The sequence below is a fragment of the Aedes aegypti genome, chromosome 2 (assembly GCF_002204515.2).
Source record: "Aedes aegypti strain LVP_AGWG chromosome 2, AaegL5.0 Primary Assembly, whole genome shotgun sequence".
In the NCBI taxonomy this organism is placed as follows: domain Eukaryota; kingdom Metazoa; phylum Arthropoda; class Insecta; order Diptera; family Culicidae; genus Aedes; species Aedes aegypti.
The window spans coordinates 432,112,726-432,138,450 of NC_035108.1; the positions used below are offsets into that span (position 1 = coordinate 432,112,726).

The window sequence follows — 25,725 nt, forward strand, 5'->3', positions numbered from 1 at the left end:
TCAGCGAGAATTGCTTCAGCGAATATCCACCACAAATACAATTGATTCAAGAGAAGATATAGCCTGAAAAAAAAAAACATCAGAAATACAGAAAACTACTTTTGAACTACCGGATTAAATTCAAATTTTTAACGAGCATTGGATACTCTTGGAGTAGTAGGTATAACCAAAATTTTAAGACCTTAAAAGCTTGTTCTTCTAGTATCTTGAGAGAATTTCTAGTAATACCTTTAGTAATTTCTTAACAAATATATCCGAAGTTTCCTCGTAAAAACCCTCCAGAGAGCCTGGGGGGAAATATTATAGATATATTTCCTAGGCTTTTTTTTCAAAGATATTTCTACAAATTTCGAAGGAGAATATTGAGATTAAAAGATTAAAAGATTCCAAATCTTGGAAATACTTAACTTTTAGAACAGTTTACAAAAATTTTCTGAAAAACCTATGGATAAGATCATAGAAGATTCCCGAGAGGTCTCTAAATACACTTTTTGGAGAAATAATGGCTGAAACTCATGCATACATTCTTGAGAAAATTAAAATGTTTTGATAATTACAGTGCATACATCTGGAAGTTTTTATGACTGAATTTTTAGAGAAATCCCTGAAGAGTTTGACTCGAACAATCCCAACAAAAATTCTGCTAGGAAAAATATCTGAGAAATTGCAGTATGAATTTCAGGTGAAATCATTAGCAAATATATGTAGAAATGATTTAACACCCCCCGGAAGTGATATTTTTGAAATAATCTTTAAAAGAATTTTTGACGGAAATATCAATGAAATCTCTGAAAAAAATCTCTCGATAATTATTCGAAGAAATTCATAGCTTGTGGAACTTTTCTCAGTTTAGTGGTAACGTCCGCAGCAACAATGCAAAAACATGCTGAGGGTGTCTTTGTTCGATTTACGGTCAGCTCAGGATCTATTCATAATATGTAGAAATTTCCTTGATATACCCCAGCATAGAGTATCAAGAACATCAAACTGAAAAACAGGCTCTATCCCAGTGTAGAAGTAATGCCTAAAAGAAACAGAATCCATAGTCTTCTGCTGAATCTTCAGATATGCTTGAAACTTCAGATTCCTGGTCACATAAGAGACATCCATTATGTGGTCACATTGCTTTTTCGCTAGTTAACACTACAGTTGTTGCTCTGTTGTATTTTGTACAACAAAAATAAAAACCTGAAAAAACCTCGCTTTTCGTTCACAACAGCAGCGCGGTGGTTCTGACGGTGGCAAACCGCGCGACGACTGGAAAGTTAAGGGTATACGCGATAATTAGCCAATAGTCCTGAAGAATTTCTGTATCTAAAATTAGGAAAAAGCAAGCAAAAAATTTAAAAAAATGGATTACTTAAACTTAGAATGCTTTTAGACATAGAGTAGGGTCAATCTTAGTGGTAAAATAAAAAAAAAAAAACATGACAGTTAAATAGGAATGAATACCATACAGTAGACTTTTGACATGTTGACTACAATGTTGCTGAACAAACTCGTGTCAAAAAATTTACCCATTTTTAGTTATAACAGTTTCAAAATTGATTTTCTCAAACGAACTTTTGACCCAGCGTAAAATGTGATATTTATCTGACTTTTATCACACGATTAGGCATGTGTCGCTAAATTTAAAGGTTCTCCAGGTTTTTGGTTTTGGGCAATTTACAAGTTTTACGGTGATTCGAACTGTTGCCCCACTATAGGCAAATACTCCTTTTTTTAATTTCTTTATTAGTATCATTCCAAACATTACATTCATATCTTATATCTAGGTGTTCTGTGTTATTAGACAACACTATCATCCTAATTTTGGTAAAACATATTTAAGATTTCATTAACATTTCATTTGCCGTAGCAGTTCAGATTGTTTACAGGTGAGTTGATTTCACCTGCTTATAAGAGAAAAAAAAACGAGCCCTAGATACTTAACTGACCAATTTATTGGAATCCCTCTCATCGTGACAACATGTCTTCTTGAAGGTTTCAAATAAAGAGCTTCGTTGACATCGTCCTTTGGCGAAGAGGCATGTGTCATCCACAAACAAGGATTTTTGACATCCCTGAGGTAACTCAGGTAAATCAGATGTGAAAATATTGTATAATATTGGTCCCAAAATGCTGCCTTGGGGAACACCAGCTCTTACAGGAAGCCTTTCAGATCTGGAGCTCTGATAATTAACCTGAAGTGTACGATTTGACAGATAACTTTGAATTATTATAACAATGTATATTGAAAAATTAATGTTTTTTAATTTTACAATCAAGCCTCCATGTCAAACACTGTCGAATGCTTTTTCTATATTTAGAAGAGCAAGACCAGTAGAATAGCCTTCAGATTTGTTGGAACAGATCAAATTTGTTACACGTAAAAGTTGATGAGAGGTCGAACGTCCATAGCGGAATCCAAACTGTTCATTGGCAAAAAATGAATTTTCGTTGATGTGGACCATCATTCTGTTCAAAATGACCTTTTAAAAAATTACTGATGGAGGAAAGCAAACTGATTAGACGATAGCTAGAAGTTTCTGCAGGATTTTTGTCTGGTTTTAAAAAAATTGGTACAACCTTTGCATTTTTCCATTTGTCACGAAAATATGCTAATTAAACACAACAAATACTCCTTAAAAAATCCTTACGATAGGCCCAGCTAAGTCTTTATATAACAATTCTAACTAACATTTTAATATCGATTTTTAATAAAAGTTCGACCGAAAATTTATTTTGAATTGAGTTATAATTCTTGAAAAGATACTTTTGCTGCACATAACAGTTTATTTTAAACTCTTATTAATGTTCGAATCCTCTGAGCAGAATCTCAATAGAGAAACTTAAAAGTAGATGGAGTACCGTGTAATTTTTAATTCCACTTCCAAATGCTTATCTTTGACAGCATTGGCGTAGCTAGGATTTTTTTCTGGAGGGGGCCTAGGGGGGGCCTAGCAAATACTTGTTTTACAGAAGTAATGTCGGTCGCAATAATCAAGATTTTCACGAATTTCGTAATTTTAACAGATTTGTATTGTTTTATTTGTAAATTTCAATTTTTGCTACGGAAAAGATTCATTATTGCTGTAATCCAGTTTAAAATCCTTTAGGAATTCTAACAAAAAAAACTCTCATGGAATGTCCTTTGTGATGCTTCCACGATTTTTTTCAGGTATTCAACCATGTGCTTTGAAAAGATTCCTCTGTGAATTCCTACAGGAATTTCTTCATGAATTATTTTCGTACTTTTCAGTGCTTTCTCCATGACTCCTTTACCAGTTTTCACTGAGTTCGCCTGGGATTCTCACAGAAAATTATTCCCAGACTTTCTGATCACCATAAAATTTATCGAAGAATCTCTATCGAATTGCTTAAAAATCTGTTGAAAAATTCCACCAGAAATTCGTTAGAAATTCTTTTAATATTTTCAACTGGAAGGTCCTCTATGTACTTGTTACAATGTACTTTTTATCAATTGTTACTTTAAAGTATCCTCCAGTTGTTCATTATTAATTTGTTAATGATTTTCAGGAATTACTGAGGATTTCTCCAAACAAAATAGTATACTAAATTCTAGAAGTCTCACCAAAAATGTCATCAATATCACCAAGCAAGGATTCATTCCACGAATTCTTCAAAGAGTTTTCCAAAAGTTTTTCCAACTTTGGTTTTGAACTTCATGCTAAAGTTCCTCTACAGGAGTGTTTGAAAAAATCGCAGAAAAAATTATCCAGACTTCATGCAAAAGGATTCCTTGTAAAATTCCACAAGTATTTCATGAGTAATTAAAAGGAATTCGATTCGAGATCTATCAGCGTTTTTTCACAGATAATTATTTTTTAGATTTCTCTAACATCAATGAGAAACATCCCGCATTCCTTCAAAACCCTCTCGAAAACCCTGACTAAGAAATATTTGTTACACGGATAAAAATCTGATCCCCACACCATGATTTACAAATCATGAAATTCATAAATTGGTTAGGTCATAATATCAGGATCACAAATCATGGTTCCTGGAGTCATAATCATGATTCCTCATAAGCGTAACCTCCAGTGTGAAAACACTAAGCGGCGCACTTTGCTTCATCTCATTCGTATCGATCACTCTCAATTCAAGATGACGAAGCGGTTGAATGGTAGAGTGTTTTTGGATTCTGATTTGGATAAAATTCACTAAGATTTCGCAATTCATTCTTGAACTTCTTAAAAAAAATCTACAGAACTCGGGAATTCTATCAGGTTCAATAAATAAGCCCAATGGTAATCTCAGGATTCTTCCATAGATATTATTTAAAAATGTATATACTCTTTATTTTTTGGTTCAAAAACTACTCCAGGAAATTATCAATATTTTTAGGGATTGCTTAACAAATTCGAAACACTCCATACCAGATTTCCAGGGAAACACTTGTAAAAAAATTAAAAGAATTTTGTTGGTAAATTTCTTGAAGTTTCATGAACATATTGATGTAGAAAGAACCATACCTTTAGAAATTTCAAACAAACTTTTTCAAAGTGTCTATTATCGATTATTTTGTAGTACTGTAGAAGTTCAACGCGGGAATATTGCCGGTTTTTTTTTAAGAACATTACCAAAGATGTATTGAGATTATATTTGTAGTGTAAGATGTTAATGAATTTAAATCTTAGGAGAAACTTTTGCATTACCTTGCAAAATTGTTGAAGAATTCCTGATGGACTTTCAAAAAACAGGAACCATACTATTAGATTTCGGTGATTTTTCAAAACTGCTATAATTTAGCTTATTTTTAAATTCTTTAAAATGATGCTTTCCATACTTCAAAGCTTTTTGTACAAGGTTCCTCAAAGCGTCATGCGAAGGAAGGAGAAGCAACGAAATGTTTAAGCTGGGAGAACAAAAGGTAACAATGAAAAATAATTTATAATCTTTTCTCTAGAGGTAAATTACATAACCTCTGTAATGAATTTACAAATAAAACAATTTCTCCAAGAAGTTCCATCAGAATCTTTTTGAGAATTTATCCTTGAAATCTATCCTTCCTTGACCGCTGGTTTTCTATAATCCTGCCAGAAAGCCTCTAGAAATTCTGCCCTCGTATCGCACAAAAATTCAAACCAAGAATATGGATTCTGACAGTAATTGGTAACATTATTTTTAGAGAAGTGTTTTAAGGAAGATCAATACAAATTTCTTTATGAATATCTTAATAAATCGTTTCCCTCTTCCCAGTTATTTCGGTTCACGTTTTCTACAGATTCCTTTACCGTTATGCTAATTTCGGAAGCAAAAGTTTTCCTGGGGGTTTTCAACAAATTTCCTCTGAAGATTCGAAGGCAAGAGACATTTCAAAAACATTATTCTTTCAAATTTTTGAATAAACCTGAAAAAAGCAAAAAAAAGTGGACATAGTTGGAAAGGATGTCCATCAGGAGGAATTGAAGCTTTGAACATGTTCCACAATATTATTTGACTAAGTTCCAAGAGATTTGCAAAACTTCTGAAGCCACCTTTCAATATTCCTTGAGGATTTTGATTATACTTAAATTCTATTGAGAATATCGAAAAGTTTCATGACATAATTTTGCTACAAATATGCTGAAAATCATTCAAATAATCTATGAAATAATAAGTTTTTTTTTTTAATTGAGTTGAGCAATAATTTTATTCTTGCGAAAATACTTCAAACATTGAATCAAAAAGAATTTATCGTTGGAATAAAACACTATGGTCGATTTTGTTACTTTTTTTTTCGCATCAAGTTAAATTACTGCCACTTATCTGAAGAAAACTTGGCCACGTCGAAATTCCTTGAAGGTTAAGCCTCATTTTTCGACAAAAATTCCCGCTATGTATTGTCTAATAAATTCCTTTAGTAGTTTTGTCTATTTTTTCGGACATTTTACGAGTTGTTCTTGTATTTGTAATCTTTCTTCAGTGAATTCTCATAGGGGAAATCATCATCACCGAACACATGAGAAAACACAATGCAGTGAATATGCTGCTCAATGCTCAAACAGCATTATTTGGATTATTCAGAAAAAAATATTTTAGAAATCAAATTTCCAGGATATTGACGCTTTTTTTTACCAAGGTATTTTAGCGACGGAGATGTCGAAAAAAATGTGCTAATCGTATACAATAAGAAGCTACTTCCAACAGTAATTAATCGATCGACAGCTGGACGATTAAGCTTTTGGTTGTCGCGCGATTCACCGATTCACGGTTTTTCTAGCCTGTTTTCTATAATGTTAACAATGTCAAATAACTAAATGCAAGAAAACAAGTACGAAGGTGGGCCTCATCGACTCATGTAGCGAAATTTTCTAACAAATGTCATTTTAGTGTTAACAAATATCTCTAAAATAAAAAAATCAGGGGATCTCATTTCGGGGTTGATCACTTGTCAATGCCATTATTGTTATTTTTCAAAACAACTCTACATGATAAATTTGAGCTCTCTGAATCCGAATATGCTAGTCAAATTCTTATCAATGCAATATTTATATGAATAACGAACAGTTAAATTTCAACAATTACGCGGAAAACACCTAAATGTATGCAATTTCCTAAGGAATTCAATGACATCTAACAGAAATTCAATTTATTCAACCATATGAGCTAATTGGTACGAGTTTTGGTAATGAAATCTGGTTTAGGGATATATCTCAAGCATCCTCACAAACTTTCAGGTTTACACCATGTTCAAATCCTTGCTTATAAATAGAAGTTTATAGGTGTTTGTCACACAATTCGACAATAGTTACGACAAACAACATTCATTTATTGCAGCTTACATTGATATTTGTGCTCCATTACGAATAAATAAAATCGTGTGATACGATGATCAATTTCACCCTTCTGATCAATTACACCCGATTTTACGGTAACTACTTACATAAGAGATTTTTGTCAATAACAAGAGCCATGTACATTGATTCAAAAGTTTTTGGTTCGTTATGTTGTTGTTTTTTTAATTTCAATTTTTATTATTATCAAAAATTCTGGGGGGGGGGGCCTGGATGATCCTGGAGGGGGTCAGGCCCCCCTGGCCCCCCCTGTTCATACGCCAATGTTTGACAGATACCCGTATTTCGACTACCACTTGCAGTCTTCTTCAGTGTCAATTACTCGTATCCACTGATACGAGTAACTGACACTAATGAAGACTGCAAGTGGTAGTCGAAATACGCGTATCTGTCAAGATAAGCATTTAGGAGCGGAATTAAAAGGTACATGGTACTCCATCTACTTTTAAGTTTCCCCCCAGTTCATTTTAAAGAAAGTTCAAAAAGTCGATGGTTTTCGGTAAGAAAGTTCGAGTATCTGTACTTTATTGACTCTGTGAATTGATAGCAAAGCCGAAAATCGGTACGCCTGGCCGCTCTTGCCCAGTGCTCAGTCAGCCGCTGCAGAGCCGTGAGATCGATAGTGAACCGAAACTTGACGGCGGCTAAAGATACCGCGGCCAAACAGCCGTTCCATCTCTTTGCCGTCTCACTGGGGAGGGAGAGGAAAACTGTCGCGCGATTTTTCCAACCCCAGCGCGTGTGTGTCAAACGAAGGGTGAGTTGAGAGAGCTCGATCGGGAGAGAGCCATTTGGCTCTCGAGCTGTTTGAGAGCAGCGAGATGTGCGTCGTTGGTTGGGTCTGTCCAAACGGAAATTGGGGTTGATATGAATCGTCTCTCTCATGTGGACTTTTTTACCGGCTTGGCTCAGGCATTTGTCGAGAGCAGAGCGCGGAGACTTTGACGGGAGAGAAGAGACAAACCTTGCGATCAGTAGAAGAGTGGGCACCCCACGTTTTGGACCTGATGCCCAGCCACCCCAGAATGGAACGAAAGTGGATTTTGTAGTTTTTAGTAGTATAAAAGCGGCAAGTTAGTACAAATCAGCATCCAGTTCATTGTCTGGGATCGATGCGAACAATTATAAGTGGGATCGCAATGAAGTTATTTGTGAGTAGAATTTTTCGTTTTGGATTTGTGTAGTTCTAGTCGAAGCGGATGTTCTTGTGCCAAGTGATTGTGACCAAAAGAGGACATTGTTGGAAGTTTTATGAGTAGTGCACGATAATGGACATTGTCGAAAAGTGACACAAGAATGTGCTTCATGTGTGTTCCGGGAAGTGGTGGTGCTAATTGATGTTCTGTGTTCTTTTCGTTCCCTGCAGATCTGCCTGTCAGCGCTTTTGTTGGTTTCAGCGAAAGCTGAATCAGATCAAAAGAAATCTGATGCCAATGCAGTGCCATTGGAGAAGAAGTTAGACAAACGTGGTTTGTTGAATCTGGGCTACGGGTACGGAATCAACGGTCTGGATGTGGGATACATCGGTGGTCATGGACATTTGGGAGGAGCATACCATGCGGCTCCTGTTCATGGATACGGTCACGGACACGGTTTCCTGCTGGGAGGACATACCGATGTGACCAAAACCGTTACCCTGCTTAAGGGAGTTCCAGTGCCATATACCGTAGAAAAGCATGTGCCTTACACTGTGGAGAAACACGTCCCATACCCAGTGAAGGTACCAATCCCACAGCCATACGAAGTTGTGAAGCACGTCCCAGTGCACTACAAGGAATACGTTAAGGTCCCAGTCCACGTCCCTGCTCCGTACCCAGTCGAGAAGAAGGTTCCGTACCCAGTGCACGTTCCAGTCGATCGTCCATACCCCGTCAAGGTTCTGGTACCTCAACCGTACACCGTCGAGAAGCACGTCCCCGTCCCGGTTAAGGTTCCAGTTCCACAGCCCTACGAAGTTACCAAGCACGTCCCAGTGCCCGTGAAGGTTGAAGTACCAGTGCCAGTGCCGTACACCGTCGAGAAGAAGGTCCCAGTTGAAGTTAAGGTTCCGGTTGACCGTCCCTATCCAGTTCATGTCCCTGCCCCATATCCAGTCCCGGTAGAGAAGCCCGTTCCATACACCGTGGAAAAACCAGTCCCAGTCCCAGTGCAGGTCCCAGTTGACCGTCCCTACCCAGTCCCGGTTGAAAAACCCGTCCCATACCCAGTGAAGGTCCCGGTTCCGCAGCCCTACTACGTCGAGAAGCATGTGAGTATATTGGGTTAATTCTTGCTGTATGTGGAGTGAGTTTTTAAAAAGTATTCTTCGTTTTTCATATTATGAACAAAATTCAGCTTGATGATAGAATGTTATGACACATCTACCACTTCGAATTAAAGAAAATGAAAACAATTTTAGACATTTTCAAACTCTTTGGTTTCGTGAAATACAATTGATTCAACAAATTTACATTGGGAAACAATTTTGAATAACAGTCTCATGACAATTTTCTTTTCAGTATCTACGAGTCATTTTTTTTATTAGGAAGGCTCATTACGGAAAATGTTAAAAGTAATCAAAATTGTTGTTCAAATCTATCGAAAATGGTCTGGTTAGACACCTAGAATAAATGAATAGTAATATGCATTATGAAATCTGTTTCAGAGTTCTTATGCTCGCCCGATGTTCTTGGAAATATCGTTGTCTGCAAAATAGAATATGTTTGGTATGAAATAAGTTTTGATAATGTTCCAACAAGACTCTTCTTTTCATTTTTCATTGAGATTTCTTGAAAAAAGGTGTCATTTGCAATTCAATTAGATTGTCTTTAAATCTGTTTTAGACACATGATCTTGTGAACATGAATGCTTCGTGAGAGGGTTAACTCTCTTTCTCCTAAATGGTACGATTAGCTGAATAATGATTGGAATAAATTTATACGTTAATTTGCCTTAAAAAACATCGATGTAAGTGGAATAAGGGTCAAACCAGGTCCGTCCCACTCGGGCTCAGATTGGGTACCACTTCTAGTACTGCATTTAGTCCCTTGGAACTGCAAAAGGTACCCAAGTGTGACAGATTGCAGTACACTTTTCACGGCATTCTGGATTTTGCTCTATTACCTTATGTGCCATAAAATTTTTGGCAATTGCGAGGGACATGGAGGTCTCAATTTGTCTCTGATCAAACTATCAAAATCAAACAACTATTGATTTTTAATCAAAATTTTTTAAGTTGTTTTGAATAATTTAGCTTATTTGCAAAAACATTTGTTCAGACATTTATTTTAGAAACGCCATTTTGACAGTTAAGTTGTCGAACAAAGCAGTGGGAAGGAAAGGGTAATAAGTAATATAATATGAGAGGTGCTCGAAATTTGAATCAGAGTCTTATTAAATGCACCTATACCATCTTTTTCTTTGTAATTGAATTTTCAAAGCTTTGTATTTCGGACAAACGTATTGAAACACTGGAAATCGGCCCATAAACAAATCAATTATAAACAAACTTTGGTCCGAAACACGGTTTGAAATCATCAAGCTCTATGACAAGACGGTAATCAATTTTTTTTCCAGTCCAACTTTGAAAATCGAGAATCGTCGAAGTAATTTCCGGCCAAATTTGCCACTTTAAACGTCATCATCGTCATTCCATTCGCCATATCCATTCAACATCGACATCCAAAGTTGGAAAGTTCTAGAAAATGACATCACTGCTTTCTTCGTGGAAACCGGATTTCGGTTTTTCCAAAACTGGTGATTCCCGTTCATTCTCTTATCAGGAACAATGATGACCAAGGCTAATTGGCATTCGCTTCCGTTTCGAGTGAATTGCGTGCAATTAGAGTCAATTTAGAACCTTGGTTGGGAATTATCATCTCTCTATATGGATAAGGATGCTTTCTGAGTGTGCATTCTTTGGGGCAACGATCCGACAAGCAAATTAGCCGTTTATGGAGAACATCCGCGTGCGTTTACTGATGTCACCATATGCTACCGGAATTGCTGCGTCAGTGTCATCAATTAGCTCTACAATGGCTCATTTTTACGGAGGTCCGCACTGTCAAATGGCTCGAACAGAAGAAACATTGTTATGATACTTTTCATCGACAGCTGAATATTGTGGACTGAATTCATACGTTTATGCTTAACTCTATATGGATAAGACACCTCATTCCAAGATCAGATTTAAAGTGTCTGCCTAATAACCTTGTCGAAGACCGAGTGGATCAAACAATACACGATGATTGCAGGAAAATTGAAAACTCAGCTTTTCTGACGATATTTTAGTCTCCAAGTATTGTTAAACGTTTCGTCGTATCGAGCGGAAAAGTTTGGTTCCCGGAAAAAATGTTCTTGAAAGACGTTTTCGTATCAATGAAAACATCCTTTGACCTTATGAGTTTCTGATACATTTGTTCCAAACGTTGCCTCATGTAAATTCCATAACAACCACCTTTCCTAAGTCTCAGTACATAGACGCTGAGTCCAATAATCTCTGGCCCTTCAAGTAGCATGTTCCAACAATTGAACAAGAAGCAGATCGAACGTAATTAAGAGAGAATTCAGTAGAAAAAAATTGAAAAGAAACAACTTCAAATCATCTGCTCCTACCGTAATCTACAAAATAACTTTGACTACTTATGTAGCAGAATTTGAAAAAAGTTTTACATAGAGCAATTTGACATTGAATCATTAATCCACCCTATAAGAAGTACTCCTCACCTCTACTTTGCATATACGTAAACTTGAAATGCAACTAAACCGCAGCAACCAGACCAAAGTTATTTAATTCAGATTTGCTCTACTTCTATTTGACTTCCTCAACAACACATCTACATTCTGGTGAATGTTATGAAGCATTGAGTAGATTGATTGGTCGGTTTTCAGACAGACCAAACTAGATGATATTTGGATGTTCTAAAGTTATGTTAAGAACTCAATTAGTAATGATTTTTCCGATGCTATAAGGTGCTTAGCTTAGCTTAGCTTAGACTGACTACACATATCAATGGTTGCTATTCCGTGATTGACCGAGGTCAGTGAAAATTCACAAAGAATCAACTAGAAGATCGGCTGGGATTGGCCATAATCTTCTTCAGAGTGCATAATTCAGTGCCTCTATTTATACATGGACAATAACGGCGCCGGCCACGTCCTTGCAGTCAGGTGGGATTGGGGGAAGGAATGTTAGTGTGTAACCTTTGCTATTTGGAGACCGTGTTTGCCTCTGCATCTCCACAAAGGTTACTGGGAGGGATGTTTGTTAATGGGGAGGATCGTTGGGTCACAGGATTCACTTTGATAAGCGATTAGACCATGATAAATAATTATTTGTGAGATATAAATATGCTTATATGTGAATATATTTTCATTTGGTGTGAACAATATCTATGTAGAGAAAAATTATGCCGACACTTGAGGTAACGAACCTATCAAAGTTTGTTGAATAAAGTGAACCTTTCGCAAGTCTACACTCGTAGTGTCGAACCATTCAAAGTTTTTTTTAATTACAAAATTAAAAGTAAAAGAAAAAAGGTGTTTTGAGAAAAAAAAAAATTGGACGTAAATAATTTATGAATCAGAGTTTGTGTCGACACTCACAGTGACGAACCTTTCATAGTTTGTTGAAAAATCATATTTACGTCTCACCGTTGCAACGATTAAAGGTGCAATCATACATATTTTATAGATTAGGTATAGTAGCATGAAACGAGCTCACCAATTGATCCGTCATCCTTGAGCAGCAACAATCCACTTTCAGCTTCACTCGTTTGCTCGGCTATATAAAAACACACAGAGAAAATAAGCGCGCGACCCGAGAGGGAAAACAACTGACGACTGCTCGGGCTTTCTTGACGCACTGCCCAGGAGCAAGCGTCAACGTCGAAAGATCAAAAAGAACTTATCGAACGCGGCACTTTTTCACTTTACTCGACCGATGCGCGACTTGTTTGATCCTGCCCTCATCGCCGGCCCCCGCAGGAGCAAGCGTCAAGGTCGAAGGATCAAACACAACTCGATTTTTCCGATGCTATAAGGTGTCCCAGAAAGTATAAACACGACTTTGATAACGAGAATCACAATTTTGTTTTTGTTTTTTTCCTTGGGGCATTTTAAAAGAAAACTGGGAAATTGTTCTTTGATTAAATAATCTTTTAAACCAAAATTTTAATTTTAGAAAATCAATTCTTATCTAGTCAGCACAGATCCTACTTTCGTGTTTTGTTGGAACTTAACTAGTAATGAATGTTTTTATCAATATCCTTCGATATGATGAGTTCAAGTATATTATATCTATCATGTTCCACAAAAGTTTTTGTTTAATTTTTTTTGGGTTTGCTAAAAATATTTTACAAAATGGTAAGATTTATAAAACAAATCGCTAGTTCTTCTCTCCACATAAGATAACTTTACAACATCATAGCTTTTCAGGTATTTTCAATATAAATAAAAATTATTCATTTCAAATTTACTTATGTCAAATATCTTTACTCTTTGATAGGTAATTTTTTTCGATTTTTACATGATTTAACGGATATACAGGGACTTCGTTTTGTCCTTTATAAAAATCGACCACAGTTGAAACCGAATTTCAAGTTTTTCTTAAAATTTCATATAGTAAACATTTTTATTTTCAGTAAACAATTGATAGTCTGACCATTTCTCGTATCGGCAATGATAAATATATTTTTTTGATGTTTATATTGTACGCACTTAATGATCTAACACAAATTTCGTACAACAAAATCGCTCAGATATAATGGGATTTGTGCAAAACTGATAACAATTGCTTTCAGAAATGTAATATCATCAACAAACAATCCTTCAAAATTCACATTCTGCTCATGATAAATGCAAGAATGAAATCTGTGCACCCATATTTTTTGGAACACCCTTTATGATGAAAAAGATGTATTATAAAATAGATAAGTTCCATAATTACAGTATTAATGCAAATATTTTGGTATTTTGAATGCCTGGGGTACATTTTACTGAAACTCCTTTAAAACGCTTCGCGCAGTCTGTCTGAACACCGACCAATTAAAGGTCGATAAAAACAGAGATTCATGCGTTTTATGACAAGAAATTGTTGCTTTGGTACAACATTCCAGTCGTACTTAAACCAATATTTCCCTATAATTCATCATGAATATTGACAGACTTTATACAAATGGTTCACAAAAAAGATCATCGCAAGCACTTCTACGGTTGTCCTTTGTGTGTTCAGCATGTTTACAATTTTAAATGTGGAAAAAAGTAACAAAATATTCTAAAATTTGTACGACTCAAAGCTTTTTTCAAGCCTGGATTTACTGCATTATTTATCCACTATCAACCAGTGTGATCAAAAAAGTGGCCCGTGGATATTTTATGTTACACCTCCCAATTTTGTTCTTTTGAACCCCCAGAAGCAATTGTGAAAATTTGAGCGAAATTCTTCAGCTCTAAGAGTGAGCTAAAATCAATTAGAAGTTTTTTTTTAACATACTTCTCTTCATAACTCTTCCATAAATATTAAAAAAGTGTGGCAGGTCATGATATCAGGATCACAAAGCATGGTTCCTAGAGCTAAAATCATGATTCTTCATCAGCGAAAGACAACACGGTGCGCTTTGCTTCTAATTATTCGTATTCACACGACGCGTCGGAATGGTTGTGTGGTAAAGTACGCGACTCTCAATTTAAAGATACATGGTTCAAATCTCGCTCAAGCGTTTTTCAGCAACAAAAACGGAAACTATTGCTATTGGAAGCTCGGGGATTGTTTATCGTGCCAGTTAAGTAAAACACCTACCCCCAACGGAAAACAAGCGAGAAAAATGGATTTTATCATCGCTCTCTTTCTTGGGGGCTCCTGTTTACTACTCCTATTTATCCTACTTGTTACAACTTGCTATACATTGTCGATCATAGACCGCAACAGATGGGATGTTTTTCTTAGCTTGCTTTGATCGTGCTTCAAAATTAAATGAGAGCGAATTCTGCAATGCCTGGAAAATGGTGTTCAACAAAGAAGTAGTCGGATATGATTTCTAGAGATTAAGGACAATAATTGTGATTGATTCAATTAATTTTGTATATTACTCTATTTACTTCCAAATGAGCTAAAAATTGTGTACTACTTTCAGAGAAAAATCTGTTTTTAACCATCCTCATATTAGGTAAAAAAGTGCATCAAATGATAAACAAGCTGTCGTTCTTTATTAATAATCCAAAAACCTTGAAACATCTTTAGAGTCCATTTTGTCGATTTTTATGAGACGATTCTCTTTCAATTACACTTTAAAAAACTGAACCAAACCAACTGTATGTCTTGGTTATGAACCAGTTGTTATGAATCATTTGAAACATGTGTGCTGCTCGGGTACTTCCTTCATTTTGTTGATGCTTTAAAATAGAGATGGGCAAAAAGATTCGCAGCCGTTCAACAGATCCGGATCACCCAAAACAACGAGTGATCCATAGCTCTTTTTTGACGAGAGTCGGTTCATTTGATTAGCACGGATCAGGCAAAAAGTGACCCGGAAGAATAACGAACCGATTCTTTTCCCTTTATACTTCGTTCGTTTCTCGGCTTCATTATAACGCTTGACACTAGCCTGAGACATGGTTATATGAAAAAAATAGATTCTCGCTCCAGTCCACTTTAAGATTGCATTTTGATCCCATACTATATTCGATCGGAGAAACTATATTTTAGCGCCAGCCGTTCAAAGTTTGTAGGGATTTACTATGGAAAAACTTCCTTTTGCAAAGAAAAATCGCCGGAGGTCGCCCATTGACCTCTGTAAAAATTATGAATACAGATCTCGATAGGTATTTCTACGATGAACAACATTGCCGAAGACCATAAAGCAATCCAATGCTTGTGAAGAAAGTTATTAAGCTTCGACTATCCGGAAAATTTGCTCGATTTTGTTATTAATTTTATTCCTTTACGTGTTAATCAACGTCTCCTTGCCAATAGGTTTTCATTGAACAACTTTTTTCACAAGTGTCGGATTGTTTCGCGGTCTTCGGCAATATTTTTCATCGTAAAAATACCTATCGAGGTCTGTGTTCAGATTTTTTTTAGAGGTCAATAGGCGACTTTTGACGATTTGTCTTTGCAAAAGTAAGTTTTCCCATAGTACAAATTTTGAACGGCTGGCGCTAATATATAGTTTGGACTGTAGCGAGAATCTAAATTTTGTCCCACACTACTTGACACGTGCCTTGCTTTACGCGTCAAGTCTTACATACAAACACAATTTGCTGCAGCTCAGCACTCTCAGCATACACAGCCAAACAACCAATTTTCCCACCCCTTTATATACGGACAGAGGAAAGATAGAGAGCAAAGCTCATTCGGTTGGAAAGTCGAGAGTTTCTGAGGAAGAATGTACGAAAAATGAGAGAGCGAAAGATACGACGCATGTCGCGCAGCAGGGAGGGATTCGCTCTTTTTTCCGTTCTCTCGGTTCAGTTCACTTATCCTTTTCGAGCCGCTAAGCCACTGAACCGGTCAAAAGATCCGGTTCACTAAAAAGAGTGAATCGGATCGGATCCGTTCACTAAAATGAACCATTTTGCCCATCTTTATGTGTATCTTTAAATGCCTTCACTTTATGGAATAGAAGACTCGAATCATCTTTAAAACTTAATTCTGGTACGGCTATGACCGGAGGGGCCAACATTGATCGAAAGCCCTGATCCAAACTATTTTTTGTAGATTATTTCGTGACATGCTTTTACAAAGTTTGATATTGACATATTGGAATTTATGGCTACGCAGCCTTCGAATGATTAAAACGAGTTAAAATTAAATTCGTTTAAATCATCCCAAGACTGCGTAGCCGTAAATCTTACTACTAGTTAGGTAACGCCCTTTTGATTGTTTAAGTCCAAAAATTAACAATAAATCTGGGATATTCAAGCGGGCTTTCATTTGCCGTGCTAATCAGAGAAAATATACCACCAAAATTTGGTTCGAAGCTGGTTTATTTTGTAATTAGTACCTTCTGATTTAAGTTTTGAATCAGAAGATCGACGAAATATTATGTTGGCAGTATCACCATTCAAAACATCAATGTTAAAAAGATTCATTATGCATTCTAATACAGTTGAGCGTGTTCAAATATTTTCAATGACACATTGCACTTTTATGCCGCTAGAGTCTTCCACAATTAACTGATTTTTCACTATAAGGCAATACGGTGCCAATTTTGTAGTATTATTATTATTATTACAAAATATTATTGCAGCCCAACTTGCTGCCCCCTCGACTGCAATTAATCGCAAAAATGTTTGGTAGACGTGATAGCCATTATCATCACGGTATAAAATATTTTTTTCAAAAAAGGTTCTTATTTTGGAAAATAATTCGTTAGATGCATTTGCCATACAAATATTTTTCGCGTTACCTTTGGCACTCTCGCAAACTGTGCCTGTGAGGTTAAGACTCACCAGCTGCTATAACGAGTAAAGGCAAACGAAAAATATCGAACTTGGGAAGCTACACAAACTTTTTAAAGCTGACTGAACTGAAATTGAACTCAGTAAGTTCATTCTAATACGACTTTGAATTTGATTAAACAACATGTCCTACAATTGACATTATTTTCTTCCATTTTTCCATAGATTTCACTTTATTTCATACACTACACTAAAAACTTAACAAAGTATGACGGACTGCTTCGCATAACCGAAAAATCAAACCCGAAAGTATTCTTTGACGTATACTTGCGCTTCGATATACAACGTTTACCAATGACCAGGGTTGGGAAAAATCTTGAAATTCACTCAGTGGATGTGATAAATTACTGGCACTGTAGAATCCTAGTGGTAGTAGAAATATACGTAAAGGATAAAATCAATGGCAGAATTGAAAGGTACAAAATACCTAGATCTGCTTTTGATTTACGTTGCCTCATACGTAATCAATGTACTGCCTTTTCAGCTTCAGAGCAAACCCGTGCTGATGATGTATTTTTTGATTCCCTGACATGGACAGCATAATGTGTCCAGGTTAAAAAACTTCATAGACTTCCTTAAGTGGCCAGGATCCGCCATCAATTCGGGAATATTCAAAAGCAGTTTTTTCGTTCAAAATCATGAAGTTTACATGAAAATACGTCCACTGTATTCTATTCTCCAATCGAAACACAGTGAACACATTTTCCTCGAATAAATTGCAGTTTCGATGATGATGATGATTACGATGATAGAACGTCAAACGTGAAAAACTGTGCTGGAATTCATTCTGCACTGTTTTGTATGAGATTTTGACTTCTCCTGGCCTTGTTTCTGAATGTCCCAGATTCTACTTAAAGAGAGGGAGGGTATTTTATGTAGAGCCCTTTTTCTAATAATCTTAACAACCATTTTGTTATGGAATGATAGCAAAAGAAGAAGGAGGAAATGGTGAAGTTCTATCCCAATAGGATAGAAGCACTAGTCTTCACCATACTCTAGTTTTATTTATACAATAATGTTTTTTGTGTGAAATCGATTCGTGAAGATTTATGTTTTCAATTATCCAACATTTCCGCTATCAAACATTGAGAGGCTCTCTTGGTTTACTTCCTTTTAATCAATAACCAAGCCACATTAACCTTTTCTGTTGCGTTTTTATACCAGACGCTAGCCAAGGAAATTGTCTGTCGATGTTTAGTGAAAACCTCCCAAAAGCTTTAGTATTGCTCTGTTATAATTGAATGAAAGTTAGAGTAGAGAGAATCACTCATTGTTATATAGGTTTTCTTGAAAAGTTCCGCGAGATATGTCAACTCAAAACCACACCGAATTAAATATTCGTCCCTTTCCTCCCTCCAGGTCCCCTACACCGTCGAGAAGCCAGTGCCAGTCCCAGTCAAGGTGCCCTTCGATCGCCCCTACCCAGTCCACGTCGAGAAGCACATCCCGGTCGAGAAGCCCGTCCCAGTTCCGGTGAAGGTCCCGGTGGCCATCCCGTATCACCACCACGAACCAATCCACCATCATCACCAAGAGCCCCTGCAGCACCACTACGACACCAGCTACACGAGCTTCAGCGGCTACGGACACGACTACAGCTACCACCACTAAGTACCTTCTAGATATTGATACCTAAATTACACTAAAAAAAACACCGGGGACGGAAACCCACTGCCAGTTATCCACCGTCCACCGTATTCGTCCATAATCACCATCGTCCACCAATCAGGGTGAGACGGAGCAAGATTAGCACTCTCCACACAACCACACCGCAAAAAAAAACTATGTCACCACTAATTCGTTATTATTATTGTAACTCCTCTGTTTCACAACTCAAATCTTCTTCAGTTCTTTTGTTTTACTCTGAATAGCTGACGACCTGAAACGCGCGCGCCATCGATAGCCGCACGCAAGGTCGTTCTCTTTTTGTTAAGCGATCGATTATCGATTCCCGGGCTCGCCCTCTTCGTCCAACACAAAAGCCCGTTCAAGGCCGGGGCATAAAACTCCGAGGACGGGCGCGCAAAAAATATTGAAACCAAAAAGTACGACTCTCGTACGGCATGCAAAAAAAAAACAAAAATGAGACAAAGCAGAAATCCGTGATTACGAAACCGAAAGTTACCCTCCCGACCAATCATCGTCCTTGTCGCCGTCGTCGTGGTCATCGTGACGTGATAATACCGTCGACGGCACCGCTATTCGGCGATACACATTTTGATCGATTCCTCTTTGGGAATCAGCTTCGTTTTCTCGGAATCAAAAATCAAAATGTCAACAACCAGTGACAACGTTCTTTTTTCGCCTAAGTTATTTTTAGCGTGTACAACTTACTGAAATGTGATTATATTTTTTTAATAAATCAAAGTTTGTTGAAAGAAAGAACTGTGCAGAGGCAATGATCGATGTGAAGAAGCGAAACTACGTAAGAAGCGCTGCTTGTGTTTATCATAATTGTGTATTTTTTATGTAAATATAAGTGAAAACGAAAAATAAAGAAAAATTGTAAGTTTTATAAATTGAGTTGCGTTGAAAGATTTATTCGAACATTTCAGTCGGAAAGAATGCTAATTTGACAGTTCCCACGTTTAGTGCTGTTCTTGGGGGATGACATTTATTGGCATGGCAGGTGCCGTCTACCAAGGCAACTATGAGTAAGGTGTGTTCGGTTTGCCAGTGCATAAATCTTGCATAACAATCGAGTGGTATAGGCCGCCGCTACAACTTCCTCCCATCCATCGGCATCTCGGCGGCAACGCGAGCTGGAATCCACTCACGTGTTTGTTTTGCTACTATATGCTACTATGTTGGATTACAACAACTTGTTCTGTGCTTTTGTTCTGATGGTTGTCTGAGAAAAACGATTCACACGCCCCTCGAGTCCCATCCATTATTGGTTCGCGGTTGTCCCGAGCAAAGAGAGATACCAATCAACGTAGAAAACTAGTTGATTGAATGAATGACAAAAGTCAACTGTATTTCGATAAAATTTTAGTCTATTTCGCTTTATTATTTTTAATTAGAACCGTTTAATATATTACATTCATTTCTGTTATCTAGGTTTTCTATGTTAGCTCTTCCTAATCAACCTAATATGATAAAACTAGATCAGGCTATCATCAAAATTTTGTTGACTACATTTAAAAAAAGATTTTTGACGTCCCTTTGGTAACTCAGGTAAGTCAGATGTGAAAATATTGTACAATATTGGTCCCAGAATGCTACCTTGATGAACACCAGCTGACCAGCTCTTACAGCAAGTCTTTCAGAGTGTACGAGTTGACAGTTACATTTGGATTATTCTTACAATTTATGTTGTAAATGTTTTTTTTTTATTTTACAATCAAGCATGCATGTCAAATACTGTCGAATGTTTTTTCTATGCCTAGAAAAGCAAGCCCAAAATTTTTTTGGAACAAATCGAATTCGTTCAAGCTCATTTAACGATAGCTAGACGTGCGGTACAACCTTGGCATTTAAATATTTGTCAGGGAAATATGTCAACTGAAAACATTTGTAAAATATATCAACTAAGAATGAGAAGCTACTCCCTTGATGAGTAAGTACAAAATATTCCTTCATTTCCAGGGACTTTCATATTTTTGATTTTTTAAATAATAAATCTCGCATTTTCCAAATCAGCTCCCCAGAAATTTTCGAAAACGATCACTTGATTGAGAATGCTTTTGAAATTCTGAGTAACTTGATTTTCAATCCCAATTTGAGTTCTATATTTAAATTGTGCTCGCTTTCAAACTGAACAGCAAGTTAAAAAAAATTAAGATTTCTCTCAATTAGTTAAGGATAATTTGTTTTCCTCTTTCAAAGGCAAAATTGGCTTCTGAGTTTTTTTTTATTCTTTTTTTTTAATTTCCAGGAGGGCTCAGAGCCAGGGTCCAATTGAGATATTTAATTTTTATATTTTTTGTTTCTTAATTGAAAAACCGTTTTTAATTTCTTGTTGCAGATCCTATCATATCATTTTCATAGCAAGATCGCGAGTGTGTTGAAATCGCCTTTTCTTCACGTTTGTAAGACGGATCAAAAGTTTAAGATCATCGTCTTTAATCAAGGATTCGAATTTTACCTAACATTTTGGTATTACAATGCCCCTTGCTTCAAAAATGGAATTAGTTGAAGTTTCGAGAGCATTGCCAATATAAGGTTTTGTTTGCAAAAAATGTTAACATCAAGATTACTATATGTCATATGTATTCCAGTCGGCTCGAAAACAATTGAAAGTGGAGCTGAGGGGATTGAGAATCGATTCATAGGATATTTGATATGTAACAGCGACATGATCAGAATCAAAATCAGCATGAGTAACTAATTGGCTACAAAGAGTCGGTTAAGACTAAATCAATCGCAGAAGGGTTTCTACAAGAGTAAGAAAAAACAAGTAGAGCTATCAGGGTATCGAATTGAGAAATATCCTAAAGAGCACTCATAGAATAAAATTCTGCCATTGTAATTTCTTTGAGAATTGTTTCTTAAGCTATGTTTGGCATGAAAGTCACCAAATTTTTTTTTTTTTTTGGCTAAGTGATAGTTAATTTCCACAAGCCAGTTGGAAGCAAATTAACTTATTGTCTATTGCATTCAAAAGGCAAATAGGCAGCTATGAAAGTATATTAAACAAGCTGTGTTTCAACAAAAACACCCAAAATTTCAAAAACTTGTTGTTTTACGCGCTTGTTGTTTTTATTTGATCTTTTGAGCGCCTATGAATGATGATAACGACTTCACCACATGCTCCATCCAGGTAATTTATCGAAATAAAAAAAAAGTTTGGATTTCTTTTGAGTTTAGATCCAGGTTCTAAATAAGTTTCAGTAATAACTGCTATATGTATGTCATTAGCTGTTAGAAAATTGAACAACTCGTCCTCTTTTCCATAATAAAAACGAGCATTCCAATTTAAAATAATAAAAAAAAAACAAAGAATTAGAGAAACGTAATCAAATAACTATTTTATTGGTAAATTTTACTTCAATTCCGGCTGCTTCAGTCAAGTGATGGTATTGAGCATTGCATCAATGATTTCATAAGGCTAACGCATTCATCAGTGTTTTTCCTTCTTTTAATCAAGGGCTGTTCTTTTTAGTTATATTTCACAGCGGATACAATCTATCCATACAGTCGACTTCAAAATTCATTCGGCGGCTAGGTAATGATTACAAATCATTATTCAAATTTATGCAATTGTGGTGATACACACTTCAGAAAAATCATGTAATTTTGTGTCATATAGCACTGACATATTGAAGCGAGTGATATTACACAAAATAACGTTAGATTCCATTTTCCACTCGTACTTATGTGAGCAAAAATAGTAATTTTACTTTACAATACAATATAATACAATTAGTAATTGTATTTTGACCTTACCTCAACCATTCCAAGGGATTCCTCCCTCATTTCTTTCTGGACACTGATTGTAGGTAATAAAAAGCACTGTTATTGATTATTCCACATTTTATTTTATTCGTTGTATTTATGTTTTACAATTAACAATTACTCATAATAAATGTTTGATTATTGTATCGGTGGGCGTGGGTGCAAAAGAAACATTTTCCATGAAATCAATGCAATCAGTTGTACCATAATTTCATGATGTTGTTACTATAGAAATTCAAGCACCTGGCCCTGTTTATGTCCGTTGGAGCCTTTAGATTTTATATTCACATTATAACGCTTTTGAGAGAGATTTCTACAGGAACTACTCTAAGGGGATCTCCCTCTTCCTAATATTTGTTAAATTAATAAATAATAATAATAAAAATAATAAAACCTATCTCGGTTAGCTACCCATTCGACCTTTCGGTTAGTTAAAACTATCGGTCATTTCCGGCCAAATGATCCTTTCGGCTTAACTACCCTATCGGCCTAACGTCCCTTTCAGCCTAACGGCATTCGGCCTAACGGAATAGCACTATCAAAATCATAGGGAGACATGTTACAAGAAGTAGGTAAATTTTCTGTTGGGATTTTCCGTTGATCCGCATAGGTAATTTCTCGGGTATTTCTATTCAAATAGAAAAAAAATCAAACGGTTACCCGACAGCAGAAAAATATATTGTAAATGAGCATGATTATAATTTACCTGGCGATTAGTAAGCGACAGTTATCTGGAAATGAGAATTGTTGGACATACTGCCTTGGGAATTCCGATAAGGACCGTCCATATATTTTAGAGGGGAGGGTGGAGTCTACGATTTTGCTACGAACCATGTATTAGGTATAGGAAAATAGGCTACAATCAGGTGTCAAAAATTGGCCAAAGATGCTACGTCATTTATGGACGCTGCCTAAGTATAAACTTTCCTAACTATCTGTCTGTTACGATCCTCAACGATTTGTTTTCGCGAAGGGCAATTCTAAAAGTTAGACTTATGGTTGCCCCGCAGTTTGCACAAACATGCATTTAGCTTCCATCATAGGCGTAGGAACAGGGGTGTGTCAGGTTCGCCCCACCCCCTCACTCCCACACAATCATTCAGGCTCCCAACGTGAAGCACAAATTTCGGGATAAGTTTACATGACTCTTATTATTGTAACAAAACTTTTCAGTACCTATGTTTTTTTATGTTATTCAATAATAGTGGAAAAACATCGTTTGAGAGCAATAGATTTTTAGCGAAATTTTTGAAACCACTCTTCGACTCATGATACCATGAATTCAGAGTGTTTTCAGCTTATGAAAATACACCATGATATGGACTCATGATATCATGAGTCAAATTGCCGTAACGCAACACAAGCGTTATGTTTTTGTTACGGATTGCTCGGAATCACGAATCACATGCCTAAAATCATGAGCCACACATTCGTTTATGATCGACAACATAAAAAATAAAATAAAAAGATAGAAGAGCAAGATTCGAACCAAGAGCCTTCGGGTTGAGAGATACCACTTTATTTTGTGGGAATCAAGGTGATCGAAACGAATGAATTGATGCAATGCACCTCGTTTAGTGTAGTCACTCTGGATGTTACGCTTATGAGGAGTCATGATTATGGCTCCAGGAACCATGATTTGTGGTCCTGATATCATGACCTAACTAAATTATGAATTTCATGACTTGTAAATCATGATTTCGAAGGATCTTTTTAATGAATTAAATAGGATCATGATGTTTTTCATCCTTTCTGTCCAATATAAGTCACAATTCTCAACGGAAAACTGTTGTCCGTTTTATTCTAGTGTTTGGAAATATAAACTCAATGTTGGCAAATATTATTTGAGGTTCATACGGTTTGTCAAGAATGAGCTCCACATGGAAAATGCCATACATATGTACTGGCATAAAATAAAATAAACATAAAATGCGCACAATTTTAAAAATCCATCGCATTTGCTTTATTTTTATGTTTTTGGGAATAGTTCCAGATAAGCAACGTAAGGTCAGTGCGTGAGTTGGGACTTCCCAGTCAAAGTTTAAACTACAGTGAGCTCTCAAAAACCTACCCCTGCCTGCAGAGTCTACCAGTCAGCAGTTATGCCAATGCAAAACCTAGTATTATCATCGGCATTGAACATGTACATCTCCTCACTAGTCTGAAGGTTCGTGAAGGTGGAAAAAGTGATCCATTGGCAACGAAAACTCGCCTTGACTGGTGTGGCTACGGAAGAAATTCTGGGAACGATAAATCCGTAGAACAGTTGAGTCTCCACATCAAGCAAGCGATGAGTAACAGTGACCTCTACGACTCGATGAAGAAGTTCTTCGCCGTCGAGGAAACCGTTGTGATGAAGCCCATGGAATCTGAACAAAATCTATGAGCCCTCAGTATTTTGGAAGCAACCACAGTGCGCCAAGGAACTAGAGTCGAGACCGGTTTGTTGTGGCGTAAGAAGAACATCCACTATTCAGAGAGCTACCAGATGGTGATGAGCCGACTCCGGGGACTAGAGAAACGTTTATCCAGAGACTCAGAGCTTCGAAGGAGAGTGAACGAACAGATCGAGAGTTACGAACAAAAACAGTATATCGCTAAAGCATCAACAGAAAAGGTTACCAGTCTGAATCCTCACCGGGTCTGGTACTTACCTCTTGGGGTAGTGATCAATCCGAAATAGCCAAGTAAAATCCGTATGGTTTGGGATGCGGCTGTGAAAGTGGGTGGAGTTTGCTTCAACGATATGCTCCTTAAGGGCCCGGATCTTCTAGTGTCTCTTATGGAGGTTCTGTTGCGATTCCGACAAGGAAAGATTGCTGTTTGCTCTGATTTCCGGAAAATGTTTTTGCGTATTCTCATCCGAGATGAAGTCAAATGGTCACAGTGTTTTTTTTTTTGAGAAGCAGTCCTGAAGACGATGTGCAAGTTTACGTGATCAATGTTGCAATGACCCCACAATTTTCAGCACTCTTAGGAGAAAGGGCGCATTCCGGAGAAACGTCCTTTCTTCCATTATTGACATGTATGCATAGTGACAGTTTTAATTCCTGCTTTTGTGGAAGGAAGTTGTGAATTCAGAGATTCACATTTCTTTCGGTTCATGGTTGCA

At 36.7% G+C, this 25,725-nt stretch overlaps 2 protein-coding genes across 8 annotated transcripts in view; one reads left to right on the forward strand and one right to left on the reverse strand.

Moving 5' to 3' along the window:
• LOC5575537 (angiotensin-converting enzyme) overlaps positions 1-25,725 on the reverse strand; it is a 527,507-nt gene that overhangs the window by 113,951 nt on the left and 387,831 nt on the right. The window lies entirely within an intron of this gene.
• Positions 7,770-19,735, forward strand: LOC110677096 (skin secretory protein xP2-like). Its single transcript, XM_021847781.1, has 3 exons — positions 7,770-7,930; positions 8,146-9,027; positions 18,576-19,735. Exons 1-3 carry the CDS (start codon positions 7,892-7,894, stop codon positions 18,825-18,827), a joined length of 1,173 nt encoding a protein of 390 aa, XP_021703473.1. The 5' UTR covers positions 7,770-7,891; the 3' UTR covers positions 18,828-19,735.